Genomic DNA, 17531 nt, shown 5'->3' with positions numbered 1-17531 from the left:
AATGACAAAAGCTTGGTTTGGATGCTGTATTTTGAGAATAGTGGTATCAGCTGCCATCTCAAAGGGTGAACTCCTGTGAAAAGGACCCAGGGCTTCGCCGGGACTGGATATGCGGCACTCTCCATACTTCTGATGGGTTTTGCAGTTCTCTTCCTGCACTCTCTCCTTCTTGTAAATATTACAGAGTCTACCTCCTCATTTTTTCCTTCTCATCTTGTACTGAAAGACAGGGTGAACCCAGACTTCAACTGTGAGGTTTAAAAGTTTCTTGGACAAAAATGCTTCTTGATAAATTTCACTTCAGGGGACCTCTGTATGCCTCTGCTGAGAGGAGTGTGAATTATTGCTGCTACAGGGATTGATTTTGATTTATAAAAAACGTTGGGTTTGTTTTACGAGTGAGGAATGGCACACAGCAAATGTAAAGTTGACATAAACAGTATATTGTCAATAGGTGTTAAGTAGAAACTGAAGGAGGATGACACAACTGTATGAGATGTGGGCTAAGATGACAGACTATTTTCTTTCCTTGTCACAGCTGATGCTGATCGGCTAATACATTCCGAGCTCTGGAAGAAACTCAATATTCAGGTTGTGGCAAGGCATCATCAGTCTCACGGTGTTACAATATGCAAAACCAGCTGTGACCTAATCTTTTCTACGAACCACAAATGTTGCCAGACGTGCCTTTGTTGTTTGCCCAGATGTGGTTAGTGTCAGTTGTTATACGTAGGAGCAACTTTGACACCAGCATCAACATCTGGAAGAATAAATCATCTTGCTCTGGAGTTTCTGCCTGCAGCACAGGTAGCAGTGTTTTCCTGACCCTGACAAAACCAGCATTTGTTCCCTTTCTCTCTGCTGCTGCGTGTTGGATGCGTAGCCCAGCCCAGGGACCTCGGTGCAGCTGCACTCACCTGCACTCTGGATAGCCACGCATGCAGATTTTGCAGAGACGAGACATTAACTTTCTGAACGGACAGCTTATTTCTTCATGAAAGAAATTAAGAATGTATTAGCCTCCCTTACTCTCGTGATCGCGATAAGATTCCCCACACAGCGCACAGGCTGATCGGGGGATTACAAGTAAGATCAAGTTCTAAACATCCACAGAGATTTTAAAAATCTCAGGAGAGATGAGGATCCTAGCGATGATCTGTTAATAGGATGAGTCTGGCCAGTCAATGCTGTAAGGGAAAGAAGTGCAGCTGGGCCTGACGGCAGCATATACGCTCACTGGGGGAGCAGTCAGCTCCCGCGAGGCTGCTTCTGTCTGAACTGGTCTGTGTCACCAGGATCTGGAGTTGCGCAAGGTCAAGGTCCTCTCCCCTCCACATAGTCACAGGCCCGGTCACCTGCGTGTCCGGGGTCTGGCCAGGATCACTAGTGCACCACGCAGAGGGACACCACTCATCAGGTCCTCATCACTTCTCCTGAGCTCTTCTTAATTACTGCTGATGAACTAATTTTGGACTTGTCTTTTACAGCCTTTAGACGTGGATGTTGTTTGGGATCTTTTGCCTCGTTATTTTATCTCACCTCTCATTAGCCTGTGGCAAAATTCCTGAATTACTGTTGCCAGGTTTTTCTTATCTGGTGCTTTTATTGCCTCCAGTCGTGTTTCTCATCTTCTTTGTACCTTATCTTTAGGTAGGTTTGTTCCTTCTCTTCTTGCTATTTGGTCATTTGACTGAAATCACATATGTTGCTCTGTAGCGATTAACATATGCTGTTCTTTAGTCCTTGCTCACTTGTTTCTTCCGGTGCTTTCACGCACACACACATACATTTCCATTCGTATCAGCCTTGGTGTTTCTGTTACAAACGTCTGTGCCATGAGGAGGATAGATTCTCTAGCTAGTTTAACAGGTGGGAGACTGCAGAGCAACCCACTGCAGTAAAGGAGCCAAGGCGGAGTGAAAGGACTGGTGAGAAAAGGGAGAGCGAGAGGAGGAGGCGGCAAACTGCCTGTAATCTCCGTGGAACAGTCCTAGCACAAAGCAAACTGGCACAGGAAATTGCTTCTTTCAGGAGGAGGTAGAACAATGGAAAAAGGCTGGCAATATAATGCAGTCCCTTAACATATTATAATATCATGTCATGTATACAATACACATATATCCACATGATACAATGCCATATACAATGTACATGTATATGTACAATATACAACACTATACAGTGTTAAAACCTAGCCATGAGAAGACTGACTATTAGAAAACCATTACACTGAAAAATGTTTTAGCATCTCTTGTGAGATGAAGATTGTCTTGAGGCTTTTATGTAGATAAAAAGTGGTGTCTGGTCATCTTTTGGCAAGGAATATGAAAATGCATTTGTTGGTTTCTGTGTGTGATAAAAAGAAGGAAAAACTGTTTTGGGTGGTGTTGACGTGCTCTCTAATGATCTCACATGACAATGTGAATGCAAGCCTGATGTTAGGACTGAATTTCTCTCTTTGAAAAAAAAAATCTTTTTAAACTAGTACACATTACACTTACATCCACTTGCAGGATCTTCTAGCAGGATGTGAAGTGCCCTTAGTGAAAAGAAAATGTAGTCTGTGAAAACGCCGCGGTTTGTTAGTTAAGCTTCTAAACTTGCTGGTTTGAAACATTCATTCCCCTCCTCCCTTCTTTATGCCTCTTTTTTGGGGAGGGCCTTCCTATAAGGCAAGACAGTACAATGTTTTAATCTTTTGGTCTGCATTTAGATTTCCCAGCATGGCATCTAGTTCCAGGAATGGACACAGTGGAACAGCTGTCACCTGGGAGCTAATTTATTTCTGTGTAGCATGCAAATTATCTTTTAAATAATTAGAGACTGCACCTAGCAATGAATTTCCTCACTTATTTGCGTTCGATACAAGGGCTGAAAGTTAACCCCACGATACCAGATTTCCTGACCATAATGCGCCAGTGCCATGTTCAAATTAGCATTAACAGCAGGCCTTTAAGACTGAGCTAACTTGAAGTAAGCTAGCCCTTCCAGTTGTGCGCATGAAACGGCAGCTAATGGTAATGAGATAAATTCCCTTTCCTTTTGCTGAGAGAAAAGTTCCATTGATTAAAAGCTGCAGGACTTGACCCACAACCGAACGTAAGATTGGAATCGCTTCTCTCACCTCCTCCCTTACCTGATGATCTCTAAGGTCCCTTCCAACCCAAACCATTCCCTTCCCGCTGCAGTAAAGTACTTTGTGGAGGAAACCAGGCAGGGAGGAGGGCACGCACCGCCCTGGTCCTGGGGCGGGTCGGAGGGGTCCCAGCCTCATCCCGTGCCAGGAACGGAGCTCCTCTGCCCCTGGATTTGCAGGACCTAAGGTCCGACGCCCCCAGTCCCAGTCACACTGGTTACGTGCATTCGGACTGCTGCCCTGTGAGACTTTAGGTTCATAAATTTATCAGCCTAGCAAGCAGCAACCAAGAAAGCCAGTGTGAAATCATCTGCGTTGCCAGTCACTTGGCTACAAAATGCACTAGCACGCTTGAGTGTAAGCTTTTAGTGAGTTAGGTACTCCTCCTCTGTATTATTTTCACAGCTCACTGAAAGCCTCAAATGCTTTTGAATTAACTTTTTTTTCAGGGAAACAATGCTTTTAGCTCTCACAGTTAAACCAGCCAACACTGTATCTGATGGAACTAAAGAGTTTTAAAGTTTCTTTTCCTTTCTCCTTCGTTAGCAGGCAGGTACTATGGACATTTTTAAAGTAGGTCTTGGTGCAACTCTACAGCTGCACAGTGAAAATAAATGTTCCTCAGAATGCCTAGCTGCCTTAGCTGTGACCCCAGTCATACAGATATTAATGTGATAACAACAGATACTAGTCTTTTTCAAAAATAATTGCCTATAGTTAAGCTTCTGCAGCCATATTTGGGCCTGATTCTCATAGGTGTTAGGTATTCCAGCTTAAGTCAGAGTAGCATCGGAGTGGGCTCAGTTCATTACTTAGCCCAACACTAATTTGAGAGCCAAGGTTTTTGTTTCTACCTCTGCAAACAACAGCTGAGGAAATAGGCTGTTAAGCCAGAGGATGACCACATCCAGTCAGACAGCTGTCTCTTCTGACTGCGCCACAGTGGGATGCACTTCATCCCTCTGACTGTTGTACAGGATGCCAAGGTCTGCTGGGCAAGTTGTCAGGGCCTTGGACAGGCAGTATTTCCTGGCCAAGAAAAGTCTCATCCTCGCTTGTCATTGTGCTACAAGAAAAAGGCACTGTTGCCATCAGCGGTGGTCACCCTTCCATCTGCCTCGTGCCACCGCGGTAGGTGTGCTCACTCCATCTGGGCCTTCAGCCTTGATGTTCTTGAGCAGAGAGGTCTTACAGTGCAGCTGCCCAATGTTGGGGCAGCAAGCTCGCAGGAACCAAAGACACAGTATCCTAAAGCCGAGGATTTTGTATACTAACCTTTTATGTCACCTAGAAATTTAGCAGCACTACTGCCTAGATTTGGAATGCACTTCAGGAAGGAGTTTCTGTGATTTTTATTCATTTCCCATAAGGTTGCATCTCAAAAAGGCTCAACTGGAATTTGAGCACCCAAGATGGAGACTCTTTACAAGAGGGAAGACTTCTCTTGAAGGAAAAAGAAAGCAAATTCCAGTAGGTTTCATGTGGAGTGTCCCCTGTACCACACTCCCTCCCTTCCCTCAGAGGTCTCCGGTGCTCGCTTGAAAGCCTTCAAATTCTTTCCACTGCCGTAGCAGCAGGTAAGAGGGGGCTGGGGAGAGAGCTCTGAAATGCTTTAGTTTTAAGCTTACAGATTTGTTACTGGTCATCAGTGCTCCATACTGCTTCACAAAGGAGGAATGTAACCAGCAGTTACACCCTCTTGTATTCTTCCGAGATGAAGGCAACAGTAAGGCAGTTGCCAAGTTATGGAACGTGTCCACAGAGCGGTGGAATCTCCCTCTGCTGCATCTTAAGTACAAAACGGGTAATTAGAGGAGTCTCCTGATACTTGGCAACCAAACGGATGCTGACTGGCATCATGCCTTTAATATGAGATAGAAGTGCTTCATGTAGGCTTTGTTTGGCTGTAATGAAAACCAAATCTGGTAACATAGTGCATAAAAGTCTGACCCGCTAGGTTTACTCTCCATGTGATGCTGAAGTTAGTAAGATGCTGTATGTTAAGCACTTCTGGTATTTAACAATTTGTAAAGCATGCTGATAGACTAACACATGGTGTTACATCAACGTGTTTTGAATAACACGTAACACAGAGTACTAAGTGCTCTATTTATATTGTGATTATACGTAGTTCTTACCAAAAGTGGGCTTTTAGTCATCTGTACTCGCTACGCTTCAGTTTGCATGGTGGAGCCATCTTGGTGCACGCAGGCTGGACGTTGAGGTTTTGCTGGGTGTACAGGTTAGGCTTTCCAGCCAAGAGCTGAGGAACGTTACCGGGTCAGTCCTGGGAAGGAGTCCAAGAAGGCAGGGTGTATTTTAAAGGACGACTAGCGGAGAAACCTTAGACACATCCAAGCTGAGCTCAAAAAGACTTTGTTATCTTTTTTTTTTTTTAAAAATAACTTGGTTTCCAGGATTTTAAGGACTTGTTGAACTCACTGGCAATTTGTCTGCCCTGCATAGCGGCCTCAAGTAGCACCATGAGGAGGATGAACTTGCCACTGTTCATTGCACGGTAGCAAAGCTGTTTGCAGCAAGATGCAGGTGCACTCCGAGTGCCTCATCTCCATTGCCAGCTTTGGGGTTCTCCAGTTGGGAGAACCAACTACGTCTACCACGCTGCAAAGGTCAGTTTGGGAGCTGGTGCTGTACGGGGCCAGGTCCGCAGGGAGAAGCCCCCATTGGCAGACGTTAACCAGAGGCTCTTTGGCAAGTAGGAGTTGGGAGGGTGGTGTATGACTCGGGCAATACCTCCGCATGGGACAAAGTACAGGGGATTTTGCTGAAATACAGTGACGAAAGAATTTTTTTCCTAGTGCCAGAACAGCAGATAGGATTCAGCACTCACATATGAAGGCAACGAGCAACTTACACGTGCGTAGATCTGTGGTGATCCACCCCAGATGTCGGTTAGAAGATCTGTACTCAGTGCTGCTGGGCAGGCGACATGGAACAGGCTAGTGCTCCTTTTCCTGCAGGCAGCCTGGCTGTGGTGGGCGTTGCTGCCCAAGAGGTGACGCACCCCGAAAAGAATAAGGGGTACTCCACACAAAGTGGCACAGGTCCTAACAGCGACAGCGATACGCAATAGGACAGGAGGCTGCCGAACATGCAGCAGAAATGCATGGAGGGAGTCAAAGTCAGACCCCCTTCACTAAGATGCTTTGGAAAGCTCCACCCAGAAACTATAAAAGTGAATAGTAGCACCGGATGTTTCCGTAGCTGTTCTCTCCAAACCCTGCTGCTTACGCTCATGTGACATTTTTCATGTTAGCTGTACAAGCTAAATGCTCAAAAATACTTTGAGCGGTATGAACAGCGTTTACTTATTTTAAAGTAACCATGTAGATCTTTTCTACTTAAGTTCAATTCACACATCATAGTACTGTTTTCATTAGGCTAAAAGTGATTTGTTAAGCAGTGGCATTTAATGAGAGTTTAAGCAGAAACACCACACTGGACTGTTTATTGACGCAACTCAAATCTCAGAGTGTAACAAGTGAGTTAGGAAAAAAGAAGAACACTTGATGTTTTGGGTACTATTTTTAAAAGGGCCAGATGAAGATATAAATTCATTACTTATAGCCTGGATAATCGGCGATTATTTAAATATGCAATGCATGCTACATAGAAAAGCTGTTTTTAAACCAGACTTTCAAAAATGAAGAGTGATTGTTCATTAAGAGAAATGCTAGAATGTCCTGCTGTCTGGAATTTGCCGGATCCCATACCATTAGCACACCCTGATTACATTTAAGGGATTCCACCTTAGGCTTTTGTTCATCATGCAGACGGTGAGACTTATTTTCTGCAGGGATGAAAAAAACCAGAAGGGAAATGTGGCAGGTAGTGAGCATGGCTGAGAGGGACTAATGCTACTCAGTACGCTTTACAGCCTAATTAGAGGAAAATTTGTGTGCTTTTTATGAAGAGAGAGACAGGAGAAGGCAAGAGGAACACAAGAAGGGATATTAAAGCACTAACAGCTTTTTTGCTACCAGAATTAAATGCTAACCCCAAGGTGCACTGGTAAAGCTGTACTTACACGGCAAATCAATACAAATGGTAGAGCCCTTTAGGTGGCTATATTAATTATATATATTAATGTCATTTTTAAGGAGCAGCTAACTTGCTAATGAAGAGCTACGTTACTAAGAAACCTCATGTCCAAATTAGTAAGTAACGGCTAGTCAACTGAATCTTACCACATTAATTTACAGTCGGACCTTCCTGATTCATATTAATAATTATGCAAGCCATTATGAATGATTGAACTCTGAATTCACAAACAAGTAATTGCAGAAAGGCAATCATACCACTGCACACAGCACAGTTGTTGATTTTGTGCGTCAGATTTAATTTCCTTTTAATTGTTTTTCATGATACATTACGTGTGAAATAGTGCTACGTCAAAAAATGCAATAAACCTTATTTCAGGGGCAGCCATAATTTCCTCATAAAAAGAGCAGACAGCAATGTTTTTATATCCATTTCAAAGAACACAGAGTTTAGAAAGTTTAAAGAGCAATTCAGTGAGAATCAGCTATGCAGTAACTGCTGCTATCTAGTAAAGTATCTAAACTGTACGAATTCCAGTGCTGAAATAAGGGAGAAGATCTCTCAGGATCCTTAGAACAGGAAAGGACTGCAGTATCTCAACGTGAAGTGAGCAGCGCGAAGGTCTGCTTTCTGGTGGTGCCTCCAGGTAAGGGCACTTCTTGGATGTAACATTTGCAGGATATTAAAAATGCAGAAAGCAGAAATGATTTGTCAGTCATGATGGATGACCAGCGTTTGCGAAGGGAAGATGCCGGCAAGCAGCGCACAGTGTAAGCCATGACCCGCAGTGGGACCAGTAGTGTCCTCCATGGGGTCTGGATTCAGCGGCCACTTTTCTGGAGCAAGAACTGCAGGATTAGTTGCACCGCGCTATGCTTTGCTATTGCAGCGACAGAAAGAAGGGGGTTGTAAACCAGTTGTCTTCCGAAGAAAAGACGTTGCAGGTTTGGTCATAATTCTGTGAAAGGTGGTAAAAAAGCACAGGCTTCATTTCTGTGATTTACTTATCAAAAAGTACAAAAGAAATGTCAGCCTATAAATTAGTGAACGCTATCATTATTTTGTAAATCTGCCCAATGAAGTAAATCACAGATTCATTGTCTGTAAGACTACTGATTTCGCTAATTACTGGGTCAGAGCAGTAACAGAGTCCTAGATTAATGGATTTAACAGGAGTGACTAACATGCATGGCCAAACAGGTGTTCAGCGAGAACCATACAGCCAGGAGTTAAAGAGCTTTCTTGCTACAGCCACGCTGTTGGTTCAACATTTGTTTGATAGTTCTGCAGTTGTAAGTGAATTTTAAGAAATTGCAAACCAGGGAACATTTTATGTTCTTGGTGATGAAGAGCGATGCTTTCCGGTAGTGCTTTGTGGGATTTTATACAAACTAGTCTTGCTTTCTACCTGTGTAAACAAGCTATCTTTCAAAATTATTGGTCAGGTGATAGTTAGCAGGAAATGCTCATGGTGTTGGTAATAGCAGCAGCTTTCTCCTGACTAGCCCAGGTAGTGGCCAAACCAAGAAGGAATGAGGAAAGCTGCAGCAAAAGCACGCCAGCATTTGGGTAGCTTTCTCCATCGTATGCCAGAACCACCAATGAGGTGCTCATCGGCCATAAACTGCCAAAGTCGTTCAAGTTGAAAGTATCCAAAGGTGCTAAGGAATGACTTTGAGTATTCTGAGGACTGAGTATTTGCGAACTGATAGAGTATCTTCCAGATGTAGCCGATACAGCCTGGAGATTTTGCATTTCAAGCATTGCATTTCTTCTTAAAAAAAGAAATTTAAACCCAGAAAAATGGACATCCAGCTTAGGAAAATTCACCATGTTGTACTAAGTGTGGGAGGCTACAGAGAGGCAAGGAGACTCCATGCTACTTACAGATTAACAGGGGATTATCAATGACTCTACCTTGTACCGTGTACTACAAAAATGTGTGCTGCTCTGCAAACGCGTACAGTGCTGGATGATGGACGACACAGCTCTGACCAGAGTCCCACTGAGTTTAATGGGATGTAAGGCAGGTCAGCAGCGAATTGTAGGCTGCTCTGTGAAGAAACGGGCGTGATTTCGAGACACCTGTATTAATGATTATTTAGAGACATTTAACAAAAGTTGCAAACAGATTCAAACCACTTCATAGATCGCCTGAGTTTCTGAACTTGGTTCTTTCCTCCGAGTTTACACGTGTCGGTGAAGGAGCAGGGAATGGCAGGCATGCAAGGAGTTGAATTTGGTTGTGTTATTGTCTCCATAAAAGCTTTGAGTAGCAGAAGAACACCAACAGACACGGCGTCCTCAAAACCCGGAGTTACAACGTGCCAGCAGCCTGCAGAGGGGTTCTCGAGGGCACGGTCCCCAGGCGCGGGTGCCCGCCTGCCCTTCCAGCGTCTGCAGACCCCCGCCTCGTCCCGCTCTCGCAGCAGAGCAGTCAGCGGGGGCGCGTGCCCGCTGCTGAGGGCCGCGGTTCGCGTTCCCTTAACCCGATTCTCGGCGCGCAGGCGCGCTCTGCTAATTTGATAAGCTCACCTGCAGGGAGGGATTACTCCACGTAGCTTAATGAGCCGTCGGGTCTGCGTTCCCAGTGCGGTAGGTGTGCCCGCAGGCCTGTCCCCAGTCAGGCTGTCAGCAGGCTCGGGGAAGCAGCGAGAAAAGGAATGGAAGTAATTAAAAACGTATTACAATCCTCATATTAAAAAGAAAACCGCTATTTTTCAGGCTGTAATAATGAGATTTATTTTCACATTGAGAGGAATGAGAAAAACCTCTTTTAAAAATCAGTTTCTGGGGTTTTTGCCATGTTGGATACGTTCGTAGCACTGCTTTTAGTTTCTCTTTCCACCACTGATTTTTTTTCTTGAGAGGATTTCACCTGAAATTTTCCAAGAAAAGCACCCAGTGTGAAACACATAAAGACAGAATCAACAATGGTCCTTAGAAGCCCATCTTTAATAACGTAAGTGGAAATTACTCGGGCCTGGCTTTGCTTCATTGTCGTGAAGGGAAGAAGTTTGGAAGACAGTGCAGTGGTGCGATAAAACTGATCTGTGTGAGTCCTACAGCTATGCCAGGCTTGGGAATGGTAACAGGTTGGTCTACCAGAGTAGATAAGCTCACTCTACAGAGCCGGTCTTCACCTTTCTGCTGTTACTTTGTTCCCATGGGATTTAAAATGATTTATAAAAACTTGAATTACTGATTTATTTATTTTTTTTACCTTATATCTTGTGCTTTGTTTTGTTGTTGTATGAACGAGCGTGTTATTCTGAAGGTTTTTCATTCAATTTCTAAGGTTTTCCAGCTTTCACGTCTCGCTGTCAGCGATGCAGACCTGACGCAGAGGGCAGGAACGCTGCCGGAGGTCGGTGTCGGGTCCTCGCTGCCTCTGCTTTAGAGGGCCGGGACACCCCGCGGGCGTGCGGCGGCTTCAGAATTACCTTTCACAGAGGCAGAAGCCTTGTTCTCCGAACGTGGTGCGCGGTTGCAAATGAAATGGAGAATAAATACAGCTAGCGCTCAGACGGAAAGCCGTGTGGCTGCATGCTCCGGTTTTGCTCGCTAGCAGTGGCCAACTTTGTCCGTTTTATTTAATGCTGTGTCTCTTGAAAAGGGGAAGATTCCATGTCTTTTGTACAGGACGCCACTAAATATTTTCCTCCTTCTTCCCTTTGATCTAACGTAGACTACACATCACAAATGAGGCAGAACAGACTTTAAATATTGTTTGTCAATGAAAGGCGAGACCAGCTTCCTAGCAACAAAAAGGATGTCGCTTATTGTCTTCAAAAGGAGACCATTTCATCCCATCTCGTTACAAATGCCTTCCCGTGATAGCTTCTGTCGATATAAAAGTCTGCCAGCAGGGGATCCCGTTAGGAAGTGACCAAGTTTGAAAACCCGTTATGCTCCTGGCAAACGTTGTCATCTTGTACATATTTAGCCTGATCGCTCTGGCAGGTTATGAAAGACTAAATGGTGCAAACACATGTGGCAGATGCCGTTCTCATGATAGTTGAGGAGCCTTTGAGCCTCTGTTGGGAGCATGCCAGCTTCATCTCGTACACTGAAGAGCATTATACTTTCAAGCCTTCCCCGGCGTGCCCTCAGGGACCGCTGCTGAAGTGGTAATAAAATTCAGAACGAGCCTCAGAAAGTCAACTTGTTGGTTTGGCTTCGCATGGGTGTTTTCATTATTAAACTCCCCTTTAGCAGCCATATGTAGATCTGCTTTCTCAAAAACAGCACGTGCCCCTTCAGAAAGGTGATTCTAACTGAAAAGATAAATAGATAGCAACGCCGAGCCGGCAAAGAAAGTGGACTGTTCCTGTGAAGCGTATCTTTAAATTGCCTCTGGTGGTTACACTTCTTCAGGCGAAGGGAAGTAAAGGGAATTGCTCGCTGGTAGCTCCTCTTGGCAGCCTATCTAGAAAAATCGGAGAAGACATTCTCTGTTCCCCAGAAAAGGGCATTTTATTTGCATTAAATAATGCAGACTGGGTGACACAGTCCAGGTTGTGAGCTCCAAATCTGGGAACGGTGACGGTAACAGCTAAAAATGCAGTTATGAACTGAGCTGGTAACAGTAGCGGTAATGCGTAGCATCCCCGAAACCTTGTATAAACGTCATTTAATGTAACCTGGCAGCGTCGGGAGATGTGCCTCAGTGAGAGATGAAATCACCTTACCGGGGTTAGAATGAAAACTAAGATGCCAGCTTGAAAACAAAACGTTTGGCCAGTGGAACAGGGCTTTTAGCTGGGCCTATCAGTAAAAATAGTGTCTTTAATTATCTTAGTGTATTCTTCTATAACACCCCCCCTTCCCCGCTTTGCTGTCTCATATCAAAATTAAGTGTTTCTGTTGGGTGGGGTTTCTCTTCTGAAATGGAAGGGGTTTTAAATATTTGGGGAATATCCGGTTCTTTTCCAGCTCTCTGCACGTGTTACAGGTATATAATTACTTAAAGCTGAGCTCATCTCTTCTAGTGTTTCGTATCTGAACGAATAGGTAGTGTCAGTCGTGGTAACGTGCTACCAGAGGCTCCTAGGCTGGGCAGCGCTTACCATAGCAAGAACGTGGGATTTGTCATAGTGTCAATAAATATTTATACTGTGAAAACATCTATCGGAGGGAGCCCGGCTGTGCTGGACACTGTGCAAACCCAGGAGAGGCAGCCCCGCCAGCCTGCGACACAAAGAGAGACGCAGATGAAGGGGCACAGTGGGAAGGGGAAGAGAGCTTCTGATGGGATGAGTATGTAAAAACCCGGCAAAGTTCTGCCAGGTGCACAAAGCGTTATTAATTGTGCAGGGCTTTAGTGAGAGCTGAAGGTTCATTCAAGAGTGGGAGGGGGGAAATCCTGCCATTTGATGACATTCATGGCAAGAAAATCTGCGAAAAGGAAACTGCATGTTAGTTTTCTGTAGACAGATACGTCAGAATTATTAAACTCACGTAGTGCCTTTTAAGTTGCTTTATCCAGCTGTTCATTTAAAGCCCACGCGACTGAATCAAGCGATAGCGTATGCGTACTCCTGACAGCAGCGCCGAGCGCGTGCTGCCGTGCCAAAGACGAGAACGTTGGTCGCAGGCATGCAAACGCACCCCTGTTAAAACCTGCTGGGTGACCCTGCTGACATCTGTTCCGTCGTTACTGGGACGAACGTGGCGCACCTCCTGACTCCAGTTAGCGTTAACAAGAATTACATGCAGAGCATCTCGTTTGAGCTGTAAAAAATATTTTTCATTTTAGAGGAAAGAGAAATAAATCATAGCTTTGTAATCTAGCTGCCTCTAGTTATATTTACAGCCTTGAGGTTCTACATCGAGTCATGTCCTCTCCATCCTTTTACTCCTTTTTCAAAGAAGAATGCTGTCATGAATGCTGCTGCTGAAAGAAAAAGTTACAAGAGCTTCCTCCTAGAATAGGTTCAATTTAGCTTTGGCGTACTAGTGCAAAGAACATATTGCAACGCTGTGGTGGCCTGTTTTTCTGGCCTTTATTAATCCAGAAACCTTAATGATGAACAACATTTGTGTCATTGTCTACACAAATTTAATTTGTTTATGCAGCAGTTCAGTTAATCCTGCAATCTGCTTTTCTCAAATGAGGACAGATAATGGAGACACCGTTCTTTACAGGTCTTCAGGCTTTTAAATTCTGATAAAATCAGGATTCTTCACTGGGTCTTGCCACAGCTCTGAATTAAGCCACTTTAAATGTAATTACTGAAGCTGGCTGTACATCAGGAACATCCATTAAAAGAATTGATTGACCATGCTGTTACGGGAGGCATTTTATGAACAAACGATCATGGTGGGTCCAGAACTGTAATTTATAAAGGCAAAAAAGCAGGTAAATACTTTATTAGTGGTTAATGAGAGGTTCACAAGATAACTAAATTTCTTCTTTTTTAACCAGCTACTTCAGGGAACCTTGGTCCATGGCCATCTATCACGATCGGTTTATTGATCTCAAGAAGGAGCTGCGCCAAATCCTGATGTCGGAACAGGTAAGAAAAATGACTGGCGAGTGCATTTTATTATTTAGGTAATTTGTTAGTGTTGTTCACTTTGGTTTCTTCTCCAATCTTTCTCTTAAAGCTTTAGGTTTCTGTTTAGCTATTTGCTCTGGGAAACCAGCAGATCCTATACCTCACGGGGGGGGGTGTGGGTGTGTGTGCGTTACCAAGTACCTCATATTGTTCAGTTTCGTTATTAGGGCACATTCTCAAATTTGCCAGTAGGACTTTAAGTTGCTTTGTTTTCCTTCACAGCATTTTTGCATTATACGTGCAGTTTAGTACAACTACCCAGGAGAATCTGGAGGCTTACTTGTTCAGTTATCCCCTTTGTTTATTAATGTTTCCTAATACGAATACACTACGGGCTATGCTAAACCTGTCTCAGCTGAGCCTACGAGCAGTAGATTTTTCAACACCTACCCACAGGGAATGGCTTCTGTAGCCGAAAGAGTGAAAGCGACTGGCTTTTTCAGCGATAAGTGGATTTCCTGAATAAGGATGAAATTAAAATGTTTGCTAATGCTGTTTACAGCTTTGGCCTTAGCACCAAAGAGACGGAGGCATAAAGTCTCAGCAGCCTGTAACTCTGCCTGCTCAACATCCAAAGCCCCCTGCGCTCCACGAAAAGAACTGCTAGCTGCAGATTTCCAACACCCCCAAGAAGTGCCTCCCCCACCCCCTGATGAATTTCTGGCCGATCTCAAACAGAATTTGCAGTCTGGATCTTGATACTTCCAACCCACTGCTTGGGACCAGTTTTCCCTCCCTCTCCTCACGCTGCTTTTGCTTTTATTTAACGCAACGGAGTTCCGTGTGACAGCAGGATTTTTTTAAGTATTCGCTCACAGAGTTTTAAGCCGTGCAGAAAAGAAACAGAATCAACTGTAAGTGGGGGCAGGGTGACAAGAGGAAGGGACGCTGCGTAGTCGGCAGCCCACCCGCGCCCGTGGCCCAAACCGGCATGCTGTCGTACGTCCCAGCTGTAGCCACACAAACGCTCGACCCCTGCCTCCTCCCAGAAGGGCTGGATGCAATTTTCCTCCTATTGTCGTGGTACAGAAAGTGCCTCGGTGCAGTTTTATTTTCAATTCTCTTGGAAGACATCTATAAAAGAACACAAAATGAAATTCTGTGCAGAATGGGAGGCCTGATGAGAAGTGTTTTTCTTGCCATCATTCAACCGCATTTCGCATGCTCTAAGTGTGAACAACTTTAGAGAAAAGGGAATTGGTGTCCTACAAATGAAAGACTCGCTTGCCTTACCCTTTTCTTGTTGCAGTAGTCCTGACACACAAAAATAGTCTCACTGAATAGACTGAAAGCACCTCGATGAGTCAGAATTGCTTACGTGAACGTAGGTGACGGTATCTGCATCAGAACGCAAATTTCTCTTTACTTTTTGTATTTTTATTTGGATTTTCTTCACGGTGATTTTAACCATATTTACTAAATGTCGCATTTATACGTTTTCCTTGGGTGTCCCTTCTAGGCACGTTGCCAATACGTAGTATGTACCGTGCAGTTACGGAATATATCCGAAGTGCCTCGGGGCTGGCTGTATTTCTGAACGGTGCTCGTACTCCAGCTCACTTCAGCATGCAGATAAACTAGTAATGAAATGTAAAAATGAGGGGAAAAAATACACCTTTGACAGAGACGTTTAAGAACTGGGAGGGTAAATACACAGAGGTCAGGGCGTTTCTGGTTGCAGGTTCCACAGAAACTGGAAATAGGTCTCCTGCATTTAGGGAAAACGTTTATGGAAGCGATCACTAGTAGTAAGCACTGTATGCACAGAAAAGTCAGTTACAGCTGGGACGGGGACTACGTTTTTAGCCCGTGCACTGAAATTGTCAGCCGGGCACCGCACTTGACGTCCGCGCGGCTCTCGCCCAGGGTGCTCTTGCCCGTCGCTGAAAGGCGGGCGACGGTGACGGCGCGGGGAATGTTTACCCTTCCGCGGGATCACAAACGTGTGTTTATTTCAACATGCAGAGCTCCAGCTATGCAAACATGCAGATGGCGGGGCTGGGTTTTTTGCACCTACATCAGCTGTTGAGTATTACGGCAAAGCGAGGGCACGCGTGTGCGTGCAGCGTGAGATCTCCCCGCGAAGGCACTCGTCCTCAGTGAGCAATAACGGTCCGATGTTCAGGCTGCGGCTGGGGTTGCTCTGAGAAGGCAGTTGAAAGCAGCCAGCGAGGTGGGCCGCGGGGGGATTTCCCCATGGCAGGGCGGCAGCAGCGGCCGCGTCTGGGGTCGGACCCCTTGGGTCGGTCCCACGCGAGGGGCGTCCGTGCCCCCTTCACGCAGAGGAGCGCGGGGTGATTTCGGAGGGGTAACGACCGAGCGGTGCACGACCGCCCGGCGCCACGCTCTCGGGTGGGAGTGCCGGTTAAGCGGGAGGCCCGCGGAGCCGGTGGCCGTGCCGGTGGCCGTGTGCCCGCCGCCACCCCGCGCCACGCCTGCCCGTCCCGCTGCCGCCCGCGTCTCGCCCCCGACGCGTTTTCACGCCGGCGTCGGTCCCTGCCGCCGCGCCTCACGTCTCAGGCCGTCCGACCGCTCTGCCTTGCAGGTGCCCGGGCCGCCCCCCGCCGCCGAGCCGCCCGCGGAGGACCCCGAGGAGCGGAGCCCCTGCCCGCCGCCGCTGCGGGAGCCCGTCCTCCGCTACCTGAGCCGCCACCGCTCCCACCTGCCCATGTACGCCCCGGCCAGGACCGCCGGACCCCCGCCGGCCGCAGGTGAGGGTCCCGCCTGGCAGCGCCCCCCGCTTTCGTAAAGCCGCGCCGGGCTGGGGGGGGGTGTGTGTGGGGTGGGGGGGTGTGTGTGTGGGTGTGTGTGTGTCTCGGCGTGAGCCCCGCCGGGGCAGGGGACACGGCTCTCGGTGTGCACCCCGCCGCGGGGGGGGGGGGCGCGGCGCGTGCCCGGCGGACCCGCAGCTGTATGCTAATGCACAGCGGGCCGCCCCGCCCCACGGCACGCCTGTCCCACCGGGCGGGGGGGGGGGGGCTGCACGGGCAGGGCGGCCCCACGACACCCCCCCCCCCCCCCCCCCGCGGCCCGCCCGGCCCGGCCCGCTGAGGGGGTGCCCGGGAGAAGCGGCGGCCCCCGGTGCCGGTCCGTCCCCCCCCCCCCCCCCCGCGCCCCTTTGTGCCGCCCGCGGGCGGCTCGCGCAGCTTTATGCTAATGAGGCGCACAAAGGCGGCGAGCGGGGCCGCGCGGGGGGACCGCGGGCGGGGGGGGGAGGGGGGGGCGCCGCTCGCTCGCGTGCCGCCCGCGTGCCCCGCCGCCCCCCACAAAGGCGCGCGGGACCCGCGGGGGGGGCGGCGCTGCCCGCACGCACCCCTGGGGCCGGCCGGCTGCTCGCGGCGGGGGGCGCCCCGCTGCCCCCCCCCCCCCCCCCCCCGCCGTGCCACCACCTGCGACGCGCGGAGCAGCGCGGGCCGCTCCCCCCCCCCCCCCCCCCGGCGTGCCGCAGCGCGGAGCTCTCCGCGGAAATTCCCGCGTGGGCGCCGCGCAGCCCCGGGCCTTGGTTGGGGCAGGCTGGGGCCGCGGACAAAGGGTTAAGGGGGAGCGGGGCCGCGGCCCGGTGCTCGGCCCGCAGCGGCTCCAGGCGCCGGCGGCTGCACCTGCCGCGGCCCGGCCCCTCAAGGCGCCGCTGCCTCTCCCGCACACCCGGGGGAGCGGGCACGGACCCCCCCAATCCCCGCCAACCCCTCCCGGGGCGCATCCTCGGCGTCCCCGTCCGCGGTGCGTTTGCTTTTACATCCCCCTGCGGCGTGCGGGGGAACGGGGGCGTCCCC

General features: G+C 48.0%; 1 protein-coding gene across 4 annotated transcripts in view; it reads left to right on the top strand.

Moving 5' to 3' along the window:
* Positions 1-17531, top strand: part of CFAP61 (cilia and flagella associated protein 61) — a 115735-nt gene that overhangs the window by 84833 nt on the left and 13371 nt on the right. For all 4 annotated transcript variants that reach the window (XR_012834841.1, XM_075749980.1, XM_075749981.1 and 1 more), the window contains 2 exons: positions 13626-13716; positions 16304-16469. Coding sequence is in view for 3 of the 4 variants with exons in the window: in XM_075749980.1 (XP_075606095.1) it covers positions 13626-13716; positions 16304-16469 (257 nt within the window). In the remaining variant the exon portion in view is untranslated. The remainder of the gene's footprint in view (positions 1-13625; positions 13717-16303; positions 16470-17531) is intronic.

Source organism: Balearica regulorum, chromosome 3, assembly GCF_011004875.1.
Source record: "Balearica regulorum gibbericeps isolate bBalReg1 chromosome 3, bBalReg1.pri, whole genome shotgun sequence".
Classification (NCBI taxonomy): domain Eukaryota; kingdom Metazoa; phylum Chordata; class Aves; order Gruiformes; family Gruidae; genus Balearica; species Balearica regulorum.
The sequence above is the reverse complement of the archived record's forward strand: the minus strand, read 5'-3'. Positions and strand labels throughout refer to the sequence as shown.